The sequence below is a fragment of the Neophocaena asiaeorientalis genome, unplaced genomic scaffold (assembly GCF_003031525.2).
Source record: "Neophocaena asiaeorientalis asiaeorientalis breed wild unplaced genomic scaffold, Neophocaena_asiaeorientalis_V1.1 scaffold591, whole genome shotgun sequence".
Taxonomy (NCBI): domain Eukaryota; kingdom Metazoa; phylum Chordata; class Mammalia; order Artiodactyla; family Phocoenidae; genus Neophocaena; species Neophocaena asiaeorientalis.
Window position 1 is genome coordinate 2,337,023 of NW_020173494.1, and position 19,348 is coordinate 2,356,370.

At 50.2% G+C, this 19,348-nt stretch overlaps 1 protein-coding gene across 1 annotated transcript in view; it reads left to right on the top strand.

Moving 5' to 3' along the window:
* Nucleotides 1-9,716, top strand: part of ANP32A (acidic nuclear phosphoprotein 32 family member A) — a 37,127-nt gene extending 27,411 nt beyond the window's left edge. Inside the window, exons 2-6 of the mRNA XM_024747518.1 lie at nucleotides 2,946-3,095; nucleotides 3,331-3,453; nucleotides 5,855-6,053; nucleotides 7,311-7,408; nucleotides 9,542-9,716. Of these exons, the coding sequence (XP_024603286.1) occupies nucleotides 2,946-3,095; nucleotides 3,331-3,453; nucleotides 5,855-6,053; nucleotides 7,311-7,408; nucleotides 9,542-9,679 (708 nt within the window). The 3' untranslated portion in view covers nucleotides 9,680-9,716. The remainder of the gene's footprint in view (nucleotides 1-2,945; nucleotides 3,096-3,330; nucleotides 3,454-5,854; nucleotides 6,054-7,310; nucleotides 7,409-9,541) is intronic.
* The last annotated feature ends 9,632 nt before the right edge of the window (nucleotides 9,717-19,348 follow it).

The following is a 19,348-nucleotide window of genomic DNA, read 5'->3' on the forward strand; positions in this document are numbered from 1 at the left end:
GCAGGGAAACCCTCCTTATCTTGCGGCAACACTGACCATCGGGGTCCATTAGATACCCTCCTGTGCCCATTCCTGGGGCTTTAGGATCTGTGGTTCAGATGTGGCTGTAAAATGGGAGAATACCCCAGGAACACCCCGTGGAGCGATTGTGAGGGTTAAATGAGACAGTGCCTTTGAAGAGTGTGCCTGCTAAGGGCTCTGGAAAGAGCCCATGATTGTTGTTAATAAAAGCATTAGTAGTGGTGGCTTGCATATTGTCCCCGAGAGGAATGGCCACCAGTCTGGGCATGGTGCTGGGAGCTGGGGCTGGAACCTTGGGTCTGTCTGTAGAATTCCCAGGCAGCATTGTGCCTCTCCGGGACAGAGGCTGACTTCCAGGAGGAATTCCCTTGACTCCACAGCACCATCTCCCCCCGTTACTGAGGCCTCCTCCTTGGCTGATGGCCGTAAGAGGAGAAGCCCTTGACCCACCTAGAAAAACCACATGTCTGAAATCTTTGAGGGTGGACTGGAAACCCTTCTCATACTTGTCTTTCTTTGGTGGAGCTTAAACAATTCCCAGGGCCTTCCAAGGAAAGGAGTGACTGAAGGAGCCACTCCAGTGGCTGTGTGACCCCAGCAGTAACTGCAAACGAAGGGGAGGTGACTCTCCCTCCCCCCAGGAAAGTTGATCTCCCTCCACTGCTCCCCTAAGGCCTGGTTTCCTGGCTCTACACTGATCTCCTGCCCTAGGGCAGAAGGCCTCATGGGATTTATTCCCAGGCACACTTGCAGTGACCTTGAAAAAGGTGGCTTGACCTGGACATCCCCTCCCCTGGGGACTGAGAGAGTGGGAAAGAACTTAACTTCCCCCATCCCAGATCCAAGGGAAAGGTGGGCCCTGGCGCTGGTGCTTGAGCCGAGAGCTTGCTGGCTCTGGGTGAGAGCTGCCTCGCCTGGCTTTGCCCCTCCTGGCAAATTGCTGCAGTCCTAGACTGAGCAGGCTCTCTCTCTCCACCAGGGAAGAAGAAGGCAGGGCAACTATAGGGTGCTGTGGCCCAGACGTGCCCCGAGCGCTCCTGGTCTGACCACTGGCCAGGGTGGACTGAGGAGGGGCACAGCAGCCTGCTGTGGGTTCTGTTCCCCCGGGTTGGCCCAGGGACGCCCGAGTAGGAGGACCACTGAGACAGATGGTCATCCTGGGCCGTGCAGGAAGAAGCTGGGCAAATGGGCCTGCTGAGAGGCAGGGAGCAGCCCTGGATAGGGACTGCTTAGAATAGGCCTGTCTGCTTATCTAGGAGGAGAAAAGCCTGCTCCCTGCCTCTCAGCAGGAAATGACAATGCAGGGCTGCTATGGAGAAGGACGGGCCTGTACCGAGTGACCCATAGGTGAGAAATCCGAACCTGTGGGTGGAAGTCCCAGGGAGGCATCATATCCAGGTGACGTCAGTACATGTTTGCTGGAGGCTGCAGGGAGGGGGCACGTGGAGATGCTGTGTCAAGCACCAGGTGCAGCCAGGAGGGATCACCTTTAAGGTGCCTGCCAGCCCTGGAAGGCCAGGGAGCAGCCCTCTGTCAGCTCAGGACAGGAGTGGATAACTCTGGGCATCTCTCTGGAGGGCCAGGCAGCCTGGCGTCCCTTGCTGACTCCCCTGGGTCATTTCAGGCCTGAGACCTGAGGACTCTTCCTCAGCCTGTCTCCCTGCCATCTGCGCTGGAACCTGCAGCCAGGTCTGCCTTTTAACAACCCAGTGAGGCGGTAGCTCTTTATCAGCTCTTTCTATCTCATTTGAAATAAGGATTTAGGGCCCAAATTTTGAGTAAGAAGAGAAGAGAGGGGAATCTAAGAACTCTAATAGGGCAAAACCACCTCCAGGGAATTGGCGGGGGCAGGCAGGGCCACAGAGGTGCCTCCAGAGACTAGCTTTTGGGCTTTGCCAACCTCAGCATTTCTACCTGGGTCCATCCTGGGTTTGTGGATATCCATTCTCTCCTTCCACATCTACTCCCAGGACCCTGAAGAGCAAAGTCGAGAGCCATGATACTCCATATGGTAATTTACATGTGTCTCTTTACACGTATATTGATTAAAACTAAATAAAATTTGGGACTCTCTGGCAGTCCAGTGGTTAAGACTCTGCGCTTCCACTGGTTTGACCCCTGGTTGGGGAACTAAGATCCCACGTGCTGTGCGGTGTGGCCAAAAAAAGAAACCAACTAAATAAAATGTAAAACTTAGTTTCTCAGCCTCACCTCGGCGGCCACATGTGGCTAGTGGCTCTTCTCTTAGTGGGGTTTCCATCGTCACAGGAAGTTCTGTTGGTTCTGGTGGACAGCGCTGGTCTAGAGGATGGAGAGTTGGAGGGGTCCCTGGTCTGTGACCCTTACAGTGGGGCCAAGTGGTGAATGCCAGGCCGGATGGGCAGGCTCTGACCGTGGTGGCAGGGGCAGGTACGAGTGCAAGCAGACGGGGACATCCTGGGAGCCGTCCACGGACACATGGAGGTGAAAGGCCCGTGGGGGGCTGAGGAGGCGAAGTCGTAGGTGGCTGGCCTCAGTAAGACGGTCAGGCGGGGCTGTGGTGGGCGCTGGGAGAGGGGCTCTGATGGAATGGCAAGGCCGAGAGGTTGCCAACAGTGTTATGGCTGGTACAGTGGGGAGCTGGGGGCTGAGGTGTGGCGGTAGGGTTGGAACGAGACACCGCCCCCAGCCTTGCCGACAGCAGCTGGGCTTACTGCGTTTGTCTTCTCCAGTCCAGCCAAGGCTCCTGTCCGGAGGGGCCCCCTGGTTCTGCAGCTCCGTTCACCGCAGCGCTCCCCTAGATCCCCCCAGCATTGGTAAAGGCAGAAAGATCAGGGTGGGCGCTGGTGCTGCGATGCTTCCTGGCCTGCCTCCTGCCCTCCCCCTACCCCGGCCTCAGTCCCGATTCCTCGCCCAGTTGGTTCACGCCCTCCTTCCCTTTCCAGGTGAAAGAGCTTGTCCTGGACAACTGTCGGTCAAATGAAGGCAAAATCGAAGGCCTCACAGATGAATTTGAAGAACTGGAGTTCTTGAGTACAATCAACGTAGGCCTCACCTCAGTCGCAAACTTACCAAAGTTAAACAAACTTAAGAAGGTAAATAGAGCGGAGGAGAGTGTGTGCTTGGGAGGCCGGGCTGGGGAGGAGGAAAGGGTCATTGTTCCACGTTGAGGGAGCGTAACTGAAGGGGGGAGGCCAGGTGCGAGCCCCAGCACGCCTGCCAGGTCCTTAGCCAACTCCCTTCCTGTCCTGTCTGCGGGGAGCCGGCCGCCTGAGCCCAGAGCCTTCATTTTAAAAGCCGTTTCTGCTTTTTCTCTCCCTGCCTCTTTAGCTTGAACTAAGCGATAACAGAATCTCAGGGGGCCTGGAAGTATTGGCAGAAAAGTGTCCGAACCTCACGCATCTAAATTTAAGTGGCAACAAAATTAAAGACCTCAGCACAATAGAGCCACTGGTGAGTCACTGGGGTCCTCCCCTCTCCACTGGGGTGGGAGGGATTGATATCAGGGAATACTACTTTTGCATTTGTATAACATGCTTTTTTGTTTTTACTCTAAACGTGTGCCATGAGATAGAGTCAGGGCTCCTACTTCTGGTCCGTCCGTAGAGAAACTGAGGCCTAGAGAAGTTAAAGAGCTTGACCAGGGTCGCACAGTTGGAATGGGCATCAGGGTGAAGGATGCTGTAGGACCCAGGTCTCAATTTCTGGTCTAGTGCTTTTCTTCTTATAGTTTCTGCTCAGCTTTGGAAACCCGAGCTGTCATTTCTTTAGGCTTAGAGCATGGCTTGTGCCCTTCACTGGGGAGAGAGGAGCCATCCGGGAATTAAGCTGACCCTGGAGGTGGTCACCTGCTTTCTCCTTGGGTCACTGGCCAGAGGCTAGCACCTCTGAACCGTGGAAGGTGGGTTGGTCCTGACACAGGCCCCCTGGGATGACAGAGAGCCGTGTGGCACGGGAGCCCCATGCAGGCCTTCCCCTGTGGGGCGTAGAGAAGAGGGACCCTGGTCACCAGTCCTGGGTGTGATGGTGACCAGGGACTCAGAGGTCTGGGCCGCATTTCCTCCTCCGCTGGTCCACATAGAGCTGAGCACACCCCAAACCTCACGGTTCACTAGCCAGAAAGGGGCAGGTCATGGTTCATGGTTAGAATAACAGTTTCTACATTACCCAGATCTGAATGACTGTATTCCCTTGACTTCAAGGAAGTCAACTGTAAGATGTATCACTGATTCATGATAGCTTTTTTGAAATGTAGAAATAACTACCGCATTAAATTAACACTTACTGTAAATATATACGTAAGAATTACTTCCTAAGCCATGCACCTTAGGTTCAGGGAAAGGCCATGGGGATATTTGGCCAAGTGTGCCACGTCTCCCTTTTCTGGGTATATAGAGTGGCAGTTGGGACATCTCTCAGTGTGTGTTCTTGTCCAAAACGCGTTCCTTGCCCTTCGTGGATGCTTGAAGGGCAGCTTGATGGGCCAGCGTGGCAGAACGGGAAGCTGGCATTTCTCCTTCCAACTCAGACTTTACCTGCTCATCTGTGGCCTGGGGTCAACTACTAGACTATGCTTCCCATTGAACTTTCTTTCAGGTCTTCCACCAATTTCCTTGGGGAGAGCAAAGCTATTTTGATCTACCTGGAAGCCTTGATTTCATAATTTCATTTTAAAAGGAGAATATCTTTGAAGTTCTGTATATGTGTGTTTTAGTTGTGATTTGGGTACCATTATAGATCACACACACACACCCTCTCTCTATTCCCTTGCCCAGGCCACACATGGTTTTGTACCTTCTTCCCTGATTATCAGTGTGATTAAGGTGTTTCACTCGCTTCTGAGGGTGGGGGAACTGCCTTTGGTTGGGAGATGCTGGCCTCACCCACCCAGTCCGCAGCTCGGACTCCTTCCCTGCCCTTGACCCTCTGCTGAGAATGACCGGGTCTCAGTCACGAGATCTCAAGAGAGCAGCCTCATTCCTGACATTGACCCTGAGGGACAGTAGCCTTAATCGGCAGTTATGCCTGGCCCCACTGGAACAGGGACTTGGCCCGGGGTGGGGTTCCTGCGCCTTGAAGACGTGTGAGGTAGGAAGTCAGGAGGCAGCTGTTTCTTGCTAGATGTATGACCGTTTTGCTTCCTGGGCCTCCGATTCCAGCCACCAAGTGGGTATAATACGGGCCTAGAACCCATCGATACGTAAAGCTTTGATAAAGCCAATTGTGTTAAGTACTGTGGACAAAATCTGGATGCTTCACTGGTTTTTCTCTTGTCCTTTTTGACAGGCAAAGAGTAAGAGCCCAGGTCTGAAGTTGGGCTGCCTGATCAAATCCCAATTCTCTGCCCTCTACTTCCTTGTCTGTAAAATGGACGAATAATTATTTCTGCCTTATCGGGGTCATGAGGATAAATTGAGTTAATCCATAAAGTGCTATGTTAATTGCCATTATTATTATTATTCATAGAAGGAGGTCGTTTGTTAGTTCCTGTGGCCTTTTCAGTTCCTCTCTGGCTCCTTAGTCACAGGGGCAGGCAGCCAAGCTCCTGGCTTATGCACCAAGAGAGCCCCGGGTTAATTTCAGGTGCATCACTGCTATGGCAAGAGCTGTAATTGCAGAATAAAAGCGTTGGCATCGGATGAGGCTTCAAAGATCCTCAAGTCCAACTTCCCACCTTCCACGTGAATGAACATGAGGCCCCCCGACCAGGGCTGAGACGGCCGGGCAGGGCCAAACCAGAGTGTGTTCATCACCCGTGAGCCTGGAGCTCTGCACGCCGTCTCACCTCACCCCCGTCCGTCTCCCCACCCCGCCTCCCACGCCGCTCACTGTCAGCTTTGTTGTTTGCTTGCAGAAAAAGTTAGAAAACCTCAAGAGCTTAGACCTTTTCAATTGCGAGGTGACCAACCTGAACGACTACCGAGAAAACGTGTTCAAGCTCCTTCCTCAGCTCACGTATCTCGATGGCTACGATCGGGACGACAAGGAGGCCCCCGACTCGGACGCCGAGGGCTACGTGGAGGGCCTGGAGGATGACGAGGAGGATGAGGATGGTGAGTGGCGCCAGGGAGAGGCCAGGCCGGGCTTTATGGGGGGGCGGGCTGGGTGTCAGGGGGCCCCCACCGGCCCCCGAGGGCTATCGACCTCTTTCTAGAGCTGTGGAGGGGAGTGGGCTGTCTGCTCTGTTTACTGTTGTCCCTGGTCTGTCTCATTGATCGACGCCCCTAAAATAACAGGGCCTGAGTCCCAGAGAAGCGTCCTGAGGTTCTCCAACTGCATAATAACTCCGTAAAAACCATGAGTCTTCCTTCAATTTTCTTCCCTTTTCCAAAGTCCCCCTGAAAACGAGATCCTACAGTGTCTCTCTGTAGTGTGGTGCTGGACCCAAGATACTCTTCCAGGGAGGGGATGAGCGGATGGAGGAAGGTGGGGTGTGGCCTGAGGGTCCCCTCTCTCCATCTAGGGTCCGGTAGTGGAGATGAGGTCACGGCTGGAGAGGTCGTGGGGCCCCCAGCTGACTGCCGCCCACGGGACCACATGGTAGGACCTGGGGGATGAGGACTCAGGAGCCCCAGGGGCCCAGGAAGCAGAGGAGGCTGCAGGCAGCACGTTGGGCTCCCTGGTGGTGTGGTGAGCAGTCAGGGACCACAGGAAGGAAAGAAGGAAAAGGAAGGAGAGCCTCGCATCTCCTTCCCACACTGCCAGCTCAGTGCGGCTTCCCTGCAGGTCTTTGTGGCCAGAGTAAAGTTGAGGGTTGAGACCTTACCTGAATAGTTCAGACGTAAGAGTGCTTTTCCCTCGTTAGGTGGGAGTGTTTTACAAGGGATTCAGACGTCCTGTTTGCCTTAGTTTGTTCCATCTTGCGATGGGACAGAAAGGTCCCAGGACTGGCGCCCTGAGACCAGGCTTCTAGGCCCAGATCTGCCGCTAACTCCAGGTGTGACCTTGAACAACTCACTTCTCCCCCTCTGGGACTCAGTCTCCTCACCTTTAGGGCAGCGCGTTTGGCTAGACGCTCTTTGTGAATGAATTGACTTCTCAGCTGTCCCAGGCCTGTAACTTGGTTCTCTGATCCGGCATTTTCTCTCCCATCTCAGCCTCCACGAGAGATCTTCTGTTTTCGTAACGCTTGGGAGGAGGGCTTACTTTAGGATGCGTTCAGTCACGTTAGAGCGTCCAGGCTGTGGGCCTGGACGGGCGTGGGAGAGTCGTGGGCCCCACACCTCTGGCGCCAGGCCCTGGGCCTGTGCTGTGGGAGGGAAGGGCCAGCTCACCACCAGTTTGTTCTTGTCCCCATTCCCACTGCACAGAGGAAGAGTACGATGAAGATGCTCAGGTAGTGGAAGATGAGGAGGACGAGGAGGAGGAGGAGGAAGGTGAAGAGGAGGATGTGAGTGGAGAGGAAGAGGTGAGAGGTTGGGCTGGGCAGGGAACCGTCTCTCAGAGCCCCCCCTCACTTACCCTGCTGCCTCTGAGTCAGTCCCACTAACTGCCTCAGTGATCCGGCTCGGCAGCCGGGAGCCCTGGCTGGGAATTGAACCCACTTCAGGGCCTGTTACTGGGTTGGTCTGGGAGAGGCAAGCCTTGCAGCTGGCCCTGGAAAAGAAAGAGGGAGGGGATTCATCTGCTGGGGCAAGCCTGGCACTTGTTTCCACATGAAAATTAGTTCCTGTAGAATCCACATCCCCTTTTTCTACCTCTTGGCATTAGGATGTTAATCCAGATATTCAGTGAGCACTTACCGTGTGCTAGGGAAAATCAAAGACTGCCTTGAACTGGTGGGTAAGGGGATAAGACACTGCTGGATTCCACGTCAGAGGGCGACACGGGTCCCCGTACACGGCGGATGGCGCCACTATCCACACGCTGTCGGGCATCGTTTCTTAACAGGGTCTGGGATGTGTCTGTGACGGGGTGGATCCCAGCTTCTGCCACTTGCTAGCTGGGTGTCCCTGGACAAGTTCCTTGACCTTCTGAACCTATTTCCTCATCTGTACAATAGGTGTCATTTTACAGCTGGGTTGTAAATAGGGATCAACTCACTGGCTTAAGAGGATAACTTGTAAGTAAAATGTTTAAGGACAAGGGAGTGTTTGCCCACTTACTGTTTTAGGCTTTCACACCCTTCTCCAAGGTCCTGGCTCTGTGTGCTGGGTTTTGTGTTTGGATGTTCTGAGTCTTTCTATAGCAGAGTCATTTTCCCTGGCTTTTCAGATTTCTAAATCAACTCTTGCTAATTGCAAAACTTAGACCAAGAGAGAGGTTTAAAATGATGACAGCATGGACAAGGTACCTGCCTTCTCCCCCAGTTCCCTGTCTCTCTCCATCAAGGGCACAGACGCCTGTCTGCCACACAGACCTGCTCAGGCGGGATCTCCCAGCCAGCCCCCCACAAGCTGGGGAGAGGCAGGTCGGGGTTAGTGAGAAAACTGGTGAGATAGGCTTGGTTCCCGTCAAGTTGTGCTGCTGGGTGTCTCTTCTACCCAGGTGTAGGCTGCTAGGCTCACCTCTGAAGAATATTGTGTATTTTAAAAATAGAGACCTAGCAAAATAGGCCCCCCTAGGACAGGGCAGTAAGTCATGCTGGCTAATGGATTTTTCGTCTTGCTCTTCCTGTCAGGAGCCGCCAACATGTAGAGGTTGTTTTTGGTTTGGGGTTGGTTTTTTGTTGTGGTGGTTGTTTTTAGTAATCTCATTGACTATCTGCAAATTTCCAGCTTCCAGTAAAGGAGAGCTCACACACACACACACACACACACAGTCTTAGCAAACAGACTGATTAAGGAACTATTTGGTGACATTATGAAAGGATATTTCCCTTGACAAAAAGAAGTCTATTGCCAAGTTCTTGTTAAACAGTGGGCTGCCTGGTACTTTAGGAACAGTGTTCATGCAGAGATTCAACTAGCCTGGATCTACCGGACCAGCGTGAAGCGTGGTCCTGTGTTGAGGGTGAATTCACACCCCTTGCTGAATCTCACGGAGCTGGGAGTGATGTCCTGGGCAGGGGGTGAGAATTGTATTTTTCCTCCCTCCAAGTGACCCAAGTTTGCAAGACGGTGAAGGGGCTGCACTCACCCACAGACTGGGGTCTGGACTGGGGTCTTCTCTTGAAGCCAAAACTAGAGTGAGGACAGATGAGAGCTCGGCCTACTTCACACGATGGAGAGTCGGCTGGGAAACTTGTTCCCCTAGGAGGGCACACTGCGGAGCTGCCTGAGTTATAGGGACTTCAGGTCAGGAATTCTTAACGGGGGATAGAATCCACCCCCCTCTGCTGACATTGTTTGCAGATATCGTGTGTAATGTGGGTATTTTCTAGGGAAGGGGTTCAAAACTTTCTACAGATTCTTAAAGGGGGGGGTCCTTGATGCAAAAGAACTTCTGCTTTAGGTTCACCGGTGCGAAGCAGGTCCGTGGGAGCTCTGAGGGGCTGGGGGCGGCCCCTACCTTTCTGAGCTCGGTGTCAGGGAAAGTGGCATCCTCCACGTGTCCCACGGTCGGGGCGTTCCTAATGTCCGGTGTCCATCTTCTCTCCTAGGAGGATGAGGAAGGTTATAACGATGGGGAAGTAGACGATGAGGAAGATGAAGAGGAGCTTGGTGGTACGGCAGCGTTTTTACTCTCCGCGGGTAGCAGGCTGGCCCCCTCAGTTGACAGTAGATGGTCTGGGTCCTGAGGACCTGGCCTTGGTTTGCCAGGGTTGGCAAAGCATCCTAGACATACGGTCCCCTGCTTTCCCAGAGGAATAAAATACTATTTTTACTGCCACTCTTTATTTTTTTCCCCTACTTTTTCTTTGTGTCTGTTCTGTCCCTGATAAATTTGCGATAGCTGAGTACACACACAAGTGAGCGTTTGTTCCTTACCCTCAAAGAGGACGGTTTGGAGATCTCTGACATTTCCTGGTATTTCCCGAGTCTCTTGAGTTGGTTGGAAGGCCATGGCTGGCCTCAGTTTGGTTTCTCAAAGCCCAGGAGGGGCTGAGCACCAGCCGCATCTTACCTCTTGTTCTGGTTCTCGTGGTTTCCGCATTTCTTGGGCCTGCTAGAGGCAGCCAGCGCCCTGGTTTGTAAATAGCAACCTAAAGGCGTATTTTGGCACTGGTCGGGGGATCTTCCCCGTCCCCCGTCCCCTTTCCCTCTTCACAGATGGTGGTGGGCTCCGCTGTCCGAAGAAGACTCTGGTGTCACTCCTGTGATGAGCCAGAGAGCTGAGAGCAGCAGGCTTCTGAGTTAGGAGTAAAATGGATTTGGTAATTCTAATTAAAAGAGAAGAAGCAAACCCTCAAACTTCAACCTCTTTCAAAGATTCAAAACAAAACTGTCCTATCTTGTTCTGTAAAATATTAGAACGCTTTGTTTCACAAAATGACAAGAGAATTCTTCTACATGTCCTTCTGTGCTTAGACCATTTTTACGAACCTAAGCACAGGAGACGCTGCTGCATGTCGGCTGGGTTTTTTTTTCATACACCCGAGCACGGAAAAACTAACGCAAAATTGTATTTTCTTACCTAGTGGAAATCTGAAATGACTGCAAATTCCTAGCGAATGTACAGGTTTGCTTTCCTGTCCCTCTTCTGGATTGCTTTTGAAGTGACGTGTGATTCCTTAGCCCGTGTTTCATCTGTATAAAAGAACATCTGCACCGGTTTTCCTCCCCCTCAGAAGAGCCAAACTTTGAGTTTTATGTCTGTTTGTCATTGATAAATTTCAATAAATCTTTTTATACAATTTTTTTGGGGGTGGCTTCTTTGAGTCCAACAGGTCACTGATCTAGGATGAATTCCAGATAACCTGCTAGCTGATGGGGGTGCAGGGGTGAGCTTCACATTGGTTACCTGACAAAATCGTCTTTCTTACAGGATATATAACCTGATACACTAAGTTTGGATACTTTGGGTCTCAACTTGAGACTCAGTGATGTGCTGTCTTCATTAAAAACTTCATTTGGGTGGGGAAGTGGGGGTGGTGATGTAAAGAGAGAAAGATATAAAAAGAGTTAAATTAAAAAACACTCACCAGGAAGGCCAGCCTTGGGACCTTACTTTGAATATCTTCCATCGTTTTGTTGTTCAGACTAAAAAGAATACAGGAAAACCTGAGGAATGTACAAAACAAATTTGTTCCTTTTTTCACTTAACGTTAATTATAATTTCTCTACCTCTAAAGAGTCTTCACAAGCATGTATCTGAAATGGCTATGTAGTAGTCCATTAACTATTCTGATTTGCTTAATTCTAACCAAGCGGTAAGATGTTTGGGTTATTTCCAACTTACCACTAGACATTCTGTTATACTTTGCAGAGTCACTACACCAAAAGGTGACATTTATAAGGCTCATGTGTAAGGTTCCATGTTTTCCAGAAGGGTTATACCAATATACCGTGGTAACTTATACCCATATATTCATTCTCAGCCGTATGGCCTTGAACCCGACAGCAAGCCCTAGACCCTGTGTAATCCCAGCAGAATGAAGTGTTCTCAGGAGAGACTGACCCACCCCACTCCCTGGGTGGTACCATGACACCTACTGCCCTCTTTGGAGCAGACAGACATCCTCTGGCTCCAGGTGTAGGCTTGGGAGGTGGCCTTGAGGCCAGGTCCCATGCTAGGCATCAGGACTATGAGGACGAACTGGCCAGCCATGCTCTGACCCTCCCAGAGCTGGTGAAGGAACAGGGCAGTGGAGTGAAATCCAGAGGCACTCAAGCCTGGACTCAGGTTTTCTGGCCCTGACTCCACGGGGACTTTAAGGATTGGTTAACTTCACATAGATATGGAAATAAATGCTATAAAATGTAAGGTAAAATGGATGATGAGGGATGGGTTCATAATGATGGGACCAAGGGAGGAAAACCCTGTCTATGTCAGTCATATCAAGCAGTTACATCAGCACCTGAGATGCGGTCTTGTGCCCATTTTACTGATGAGGAAAACCTAGGTCCAGTGACTTGGAGGTAAGAAGAGGGGGAGGCAGGGTTAAACCTGTTTGGGCTATTTCCATTTCATCGAACTTAGTCACGAATGGCAAGGGGGAGGGGGAAGCTCATCCAGAGGAGGAGAGGCAGTAAGAGCTGACCTTTATTGAGTTCTTGTTGTGTGCCGGGTATCATGCTTTACGTGCAGCATCTCATCCATTTGAGATGAATCCTCACAGCCTCCTTAGGTGGGTGCCATTGCCCTTGTTATACAGGTGGCTCAGAATGTGATTGGCCCAAGGTCCTGCAGCCCGAAAAGAGCAGCATCAGTAATAAACTAGGGGGGTGTGGTTCCAGCACCAGCCCTCTTGCCTTCTACTAGAGTGCCTCCTGTCGACTCCTCCCCCAGCTGCAACCACCTGTGAGGGCCAGCTGTGTTGAAGCAGTTCCTCACCCCCTGCCCAGCACAGCCCCGGTGACAGGTTTCCCCACCGGGTCTAGCGAATGCCATAGGATGGACCCCTGAAATGGAAGGGCCCTTAGAAGCCACCTAGTCATCAACCAGCCCTCTCATGTGATGAAAGAGGAAACCAAAACCCAGGGAGCGTAAGTGACGCGCCCAAGGTCACCCCGCAAGGCAGTGCCAGAGCCCGGCTGGAGCCCAGGACTCCCATTCCTGGGCTTCTGGAGCACCACCACATCTCTCGCAGCTGCACCGTGTGGCTGCAGGGAAGCCAGCTGTCACGAGATGCAGAAGGCACAGAGTGTAGTGTCTTCCAGAACACAACCAAGCCTTGGGGGGACAGGGTGTAGTGAATGCATGGCACATCTCTCTGTCTCATGTGGCTTTGGAGTGCATCCTATGTTTTTAACTATTCACAGTGGGTAGTATCTGAGATTGATAATCCCTGAAAAGGGTGTGCATTTCTTGGTAATGCGATGATTCTTGATCATGAGTTCCTACTTTGTGTCATGTGCTATATCCATCGCCTCCCTCATCCTCGTACAGATTTCACAGATGTAACCAAGGCTCAGAGAGATGAGACAACTAGCCTCAAACCTATGTCTTTCTGATGCAAGAGACCTTGTTCTCATCCACTGTGTTGAAAGAGCCAGGCAGATGAGGGAAGAGGGGATAAGCAATTCAGTTTGTCTCATTTGCTGACTTGAAAAGGCTGTTTTTATCCTGATTCAGAAACTCATTGTTCTTGGTTGGAAGGATTCCCAGTGGATCCCTAATAAAGCGGCTTTGGATAATGGCTGACCTGAGTCCCTGGACCAGCCCTTGGACAGGCCCCTGTGGCCGGCTGGACCCAGGGGTGAGCGGGGCCAAGGAGAGGGCTAGAGATGGTGGGACAGATGACGGCAGGTCTGAGGCTGAATCGGCCTGAGGCCCTCAAGATAGCCACGAATATGCCAGCAAGGGGAGAGACTGGAGAAAGATTCAAACCTGATGGGGCATCTGTAGACTGCTAACTGTCTCTGACTTTAGGAGCTGATGAAGGAGACATCAGTGTAGTTGCCGGCCAAGCATCAGTTGCTCTTGGTCTGGCAACAACACTACAAGGGACCGCTGGAAGGACTCACATGGATATGGACCACTCCCATTCCTGAAGCTCAGAGGGGGCTTACCCACCGCTCTGGTTCTTGGGGTGAGCAGGTGACAGTGTCCTGGCCAGTCAGCATATTCCAAACTTTGACTATAGTGACTGGTACAAGGAGGAGCCTGGAACCCAAACTGGTTAAATGAGGCTTGGTCCCTGGGATTTGGAAAATGAGAAACCTCCTACTGGGGGTACGGGGCTGGGAGGATGGAGGCACATCCCTTGGAGAGAACCTCTAGATGTTTCCATTTCAGCCTGAGAGAGTCCTGACTAACACAGTGAAGTGAGGACATCAGCATACATTTAGAACTTACTGTTTGCTGGGCATTGTACATTATTTTGCTCCTTTCTCATAATGTCCTATCTGGTAGTCATTATTATCCCCATTTCGAAGACTGAGCACATATATAAGTACTTGATAAATATTAGCTGCTTAGTGACAGGCACACAATAAACACTTTATAAAAATCAGCCTAGTGTTTCCCAAATTTCCCTGATAAGAATCCCTGGGGCTTGTCAGACTGCCAGGTCTCACCCCTGGGAGTTCTGGTTCAGTGGCTCTGAGGCGGTGCCCAGGAATCTGTGTTTTAACAAGTGCCCAGAGGATTCTCATCATCGAGGACATCTGGGAAATGTATTCAACTCAATCCCCACCACAGCCTACTGAGGAAGGTATTACAGCCATTTTTATTTAAAGTTGAGGAAAGTGAGGCTCAAGAGAGGTTTATAACCTGCCCAAGCTGACACAGGTGGTGAGTGACAGAGCTGGGGTTTGAACCTGGGTCTACGTGACGTTCACACTCCTTGGGGAAAAGGGATGATAATGACTGCCTGTGTATCTCACAGATTGTGAGATGACGCAAAAGGTGGAAAGAACATGGCAAAGTGGAAAGTGAAAACCACTACGGAGAGAGAGAAATGGCTGTTTATGAAAAAGAAGCCCAAGCAACTCAAATATTTCCTCTAACCAGGGAAAAACAGAAGTCCTAAAAGCCACTTGGTAATTAAGATAATCTACGTGGAAGTTTTTTTCCCTCCCTTTAAAATTTACATGTCATAAGATTCACTCTTTGTATCAACCACCACAGTCATGCTAGATCTTAGTTTGTAGAATATCTTAGTTGTAAAAAGAAATGGATTTGCACTCTGGGGGGTATCCTAAGTCTCGCTGATGGCCTTTTGAAGGTGTTACAAGTTTTGGCCAAGGCTCAGAAGACCTAGACTCTCATCTTTGCTCTGAGACTAACAGCTGGGTAATTGCAGACAGGTCACCTTTACATCCTGTGAGAAGAGTGATGCAGACTGCATGACTCTGACAGCCTCAGTCCATAGTTTGTTACATTCTTTCCCTCCCCGCCCTGAGGCTCTAGTTAGGGCTTTGTTGAACTGCAGTTTAGGAAAGGCATTCCCTGGTACAAACTTCGAGGTGACAGAAGGGTTAATGTGGGAGAAACAGCCTTCCTGCCGAGGCAGGAGCTCTCTGATGACTTTCTAAGGTCCCAACGAGTAGACAGCCCAGTCTATACCCACCCACAATTGCCTGGGTCATCCAGCTGGGCCAATAAGGAAGCAGAGAGAAAACTAATCCGAACTGAGTGCTCACTGGGTGCCCAGAGCGCGACGCGGGTGCTCTCATTTCATCCTTGTTGTAGAATCTCCCTTGAGGTATTTATTATTCTCCCCACTTTCCAGATGAATATGCTGAGGTTCAGAGACATGACATCATCTGCTAAACATCATACAGCCCAGGAAGGCATGAGCTGGTATCAGAACCCATAGCTTCCTGGCCCGAAATACGGAAGTGTTTCCTCAATTCTCAGGTCCTGTGAAGCCTACAATGAAGTGCAGGGAGATTCATCTCCTCCAGATCTTGGTGGACTAATTTCATACCTTTTCTCAAGAATCTAGCTGTCAGGCCTAGCACACTCCTCCCACTCATCTCTGCAGTTCTCCAGACTTCTACATCTGACAAAATCAGCCTCGCCATGGTCCCTGGGAACAGATGTCTTATGACAAAAATGATCTGAACCTCAGGAACAAGGAGGATGGATTGCTACCTCTGGAGAGAGGGACCCTAGATGTTTTGAAGGATCAACAGCAGCTCCTTCTAATGCTTGAAAAATGGAAGAGACAGCAAGGCTGGTGGTACCCTCCTGGGCTAGAGCTGGGAGGCCTGTGTGACTGGGGACGAGCCACCTCCCTGGAGTGTGTACCTCCCAGAAGTGTAAGGAGATACAGAGATAATAGAACTGGTCCAGTGGAGAGGGAGGCATCAATGATGTAGAAGAGACAGAATCTGGGAGAAAATCAGAGGCCTGGGATCCTGTAACAGAAGCTTAGCCTTTGGTAGAGGAGAGGACACTTCTTCCTTTGCGACAGGAAAGAAGGGAGAGAAAGGTTATGGGTGCAGGTGGGTGGGTAGCTTTGGTGTAGGGACGAAGGTAGAGTTCCATCGGCTTTTGAAGGACATACGAGCCAAGGTCACCAGTGGGGTATGGAGTCAGAGAGGGGCAGGAAGGGAGTAGTTGTTTGAAGAGAGACAAGAAGGTATGAGACGTTGTTCTGGAGGCTAGGTAAACCACCACCCCTGGGAAGCCTGGTGGGGGGGCGGGGTGAACGCCTATTTACCTGCAACAGATGACCCCGACTTTAAAGGAGGACCTGTCAGCATGGCTCAGCTGCTAGAGTGCAGGCATCAAGGTGGCAGACAGTTGTGTTTAACTAGCCGGACGACTGTAATACACACAGCGTGAGGCAAAGAAGACAGGGTGTTTAGAAAGTTGTAAGAGTGGACCGTGTGTCCTAAATTGGCTAAAGAGGGAAGTGAGTCATGACTGAGAGTGAGTGAGAAAGCAGGAGACGGTCGGTAGATTGGAGAATGGCTGGAGCTGAAGGATTGTTGGGATGGGAGCACCAAGGTAGGTGAGTGGCAAGAAGAGGCAGTGGTCAGAGAGTGGAGGTGTTCAAGGTGGTGCACTTATTGGGGAGAAGGTCAAAGAAATGACCATGTAGGTAGGATGGAGAAGCATGTCTTCATTGGAGGTGTGGAAGTGAGGAGTCTGCAGAACTGAGAGCCCAAGGTATTAGATGGCTCTTTTTTATTTTTTTAACTGTTAGCTTTTTTTGTTTGTTTTTTGTTTTTTCTGCCACACCACGAGGCATGCGGGATCTTAATTCCCTGACCAGGGATCAAACCTGTGCCCCCTGCAGTGGAAGCGCAGACTTCTAACCACTGGACCACCAGGGAGGTTATTGAAGTTGCCAAGAATGACAACAGGAACAATAATAGGAAAAAAGATAATAAACCAACTGCTAGAGCCCTCACTAATGAGGAGGCAGATGACAGCAACAAAGAGGTACACGTGACTCTAAAAGAAAGAGGCAGGAGGAGAAATGGAAGCAGTGATGGGGAACGAGAATAATTCTCCAGTTCCATGAGGAGGGGGCCAGCCTCCCCTGTGGCCTCCTCATGAGAAGACTGCAGGGGAAGTGGCGTCATTAGGTTTCAGTTAGGATAAGAGACGAGGTCCATCAGCTGCTTACTGATGGACCATACATGCTTCCAGAAAGATTGAGGAGGTGAAGAGTGTGGGAAACAGCCCTTGCTCTCCCTAACACAACTTCCACGTACTTTCAGGTTGGTGGGGGGGCAGGGCTAAGGCAGGAGAGAAGGCTGGGTCTTTTCCATTCTGGTGCTTGTGGGAGTCCACAGAGGAGCTGGCTGTCTTATGTTGTGTGTTGTCTCAGATTCTTTGGAGCTCGCTGGCTTCTCCTCTCAGGGGCTGCCAACTCCCTGTGACCCCACACCCCTGACATCTCTGTTCTAGCCGGATAGAGGTGGTGATCTCTGCCTGTTGACTTAGCCCCGCCCACCCTGGCAAGATGCTGGCTGATTGAGCATCCAGATATGCATCCATTGGCCAAATGTCTAAGCCAGATGTCCCCTCTTACTTGCACACCTTTGGCCAGTGTTCCAACTTTATCAGTGGGATTCAGATGGTAGGGAGGAAAGCAGGAAACACCACCATGGCCTGCCCCTCTGGGTCCTAGCCCCTCCCAGAGTATACAACAGGCATATCGGAGAATTGCAGCAAAGGCTCCTTTGTCACTCAGATATAATGGCAGCTCTAGGGCCTCAGTCATTCAGTAGATTCTGCTGCTCTCTGCACACCCCATGTTCCCCTCCCCAGGCAAAAATAAGCTGCCTGAGCTGCTTAGTCATGGGCAGTAGGGAACCTCACTTATTGGTCAGGTTCTGGCCTGGACACCAACCCCTGCTTCATTCGTCTGGCTGTGGGGGCTCCAGCTGTAATTTATAAGCCCTAAGGACTGTGTAGAAAGAGCTGCCCGGGCACAGAGAGTCCCATACAGGATTCACTGAAAGAGGAACACACCAAGACACACCGTAATCAAAATGAGAAAAATTAAAGACAAAGAGAGAATACTGAAAACAGCAAGGGAAAAGCAACAAATAACATACAAGGGAACTCTCATAAGGCTATCAGCTGATTTTTCAGCAGAAACTCTGCAGGCCAAAAGAGAATGCCATGATATATTTAAAATAACGAAAGAAAAAAGCCTACAACCAAGAATACTCTACCCAGCAAGGCTCTCAGTCAGATTTGATGGAGAAATCATAAGCTTTACAGACAAGCAGAAACTAAAAGAATTCAGCACCACCAAGCCAGGTTTCCAACAAATGTTGAAGGAACTTCTCTAGGCAGAAAAGAAAAGGCCACATTAGAAACAAGAAGATTACAAAATAGAAAAGCTTACCAGTAAAGACAAACATACAGTAAAGGTAGGAAATCATTCAAAACAAAGCTAGCAGGGAGATTAAAAGACAAAAGTAGTAAAATCATTTGTATCCACAATAAGCAGTTAAGGGATACACAAAACAGTGAGTTGTAAAATATGATATCAAAAACAGTAATCAGGGCTTCCCTGGTGGTGCAGTGGTTGAGAGTCCGCCTGCCAATGCAGGGGACATGGGATTGTGCCCCGGTCCGGGAAGATCCCACATGCCGCGGAGCGGCTGGGCAGGTGAGCCATGGCCGCTGAGCCTGCGCATCCGGAGCCTGTGCTCCACAACAGGAGAGGCCACAACAGTAAGAGGCCCGCGTACCGCAAAAAAAAAAACAACAACAACAACAAAAACAGTAATCATGAGGGGGAAGGTAGTACAAAAGCAGGGTATTTAAAATGTATTTGAAATTAAAAGGTCAGCAACTTAAAACAATCATGTATATATAGAGACTACTACACAGAAACCTCATGGTAACTGCAAACCAAAAACCTATAATAGATAGACACACAGAAAAGAAAAAGGAAGCCACACTAAAGAAGCTCATCAAATCATACCAGAGGAGAACAAAAGAAAAAGGAAAAAAAAAAAAAAGGCCTACAAAAACAAATCAAAAACAATTAACAAAATGGCAATAAGAACATATATATTGATAATTACCTTAAATTTAGTCCATAAATGGACTAAATGCTCCAACCAAAAGACACAGACTGGTTAAATGGATACAAAACAAAGACGCATATATATGCTGCCTACAAGAGACTCACTTCAGATCTAGAGATACACACGGGCTGAAAGTGAGGGGATGGAAAAAGGTATTTTACAAAAATGGAAATCAAAAGAAAGCCAGAGTAGCAATACTTGTATCAGACAAAATGGAGTTTAAAATAAAGACTGTTACAAGAGACAAAGGACACTACATAATGATCCCAGGATCAATCCAAAAAGAAGATATAACAATTGTAAATATATATGCTCCCAACATAGGAGCACCTCAATATATAAGGCAAATATTAACA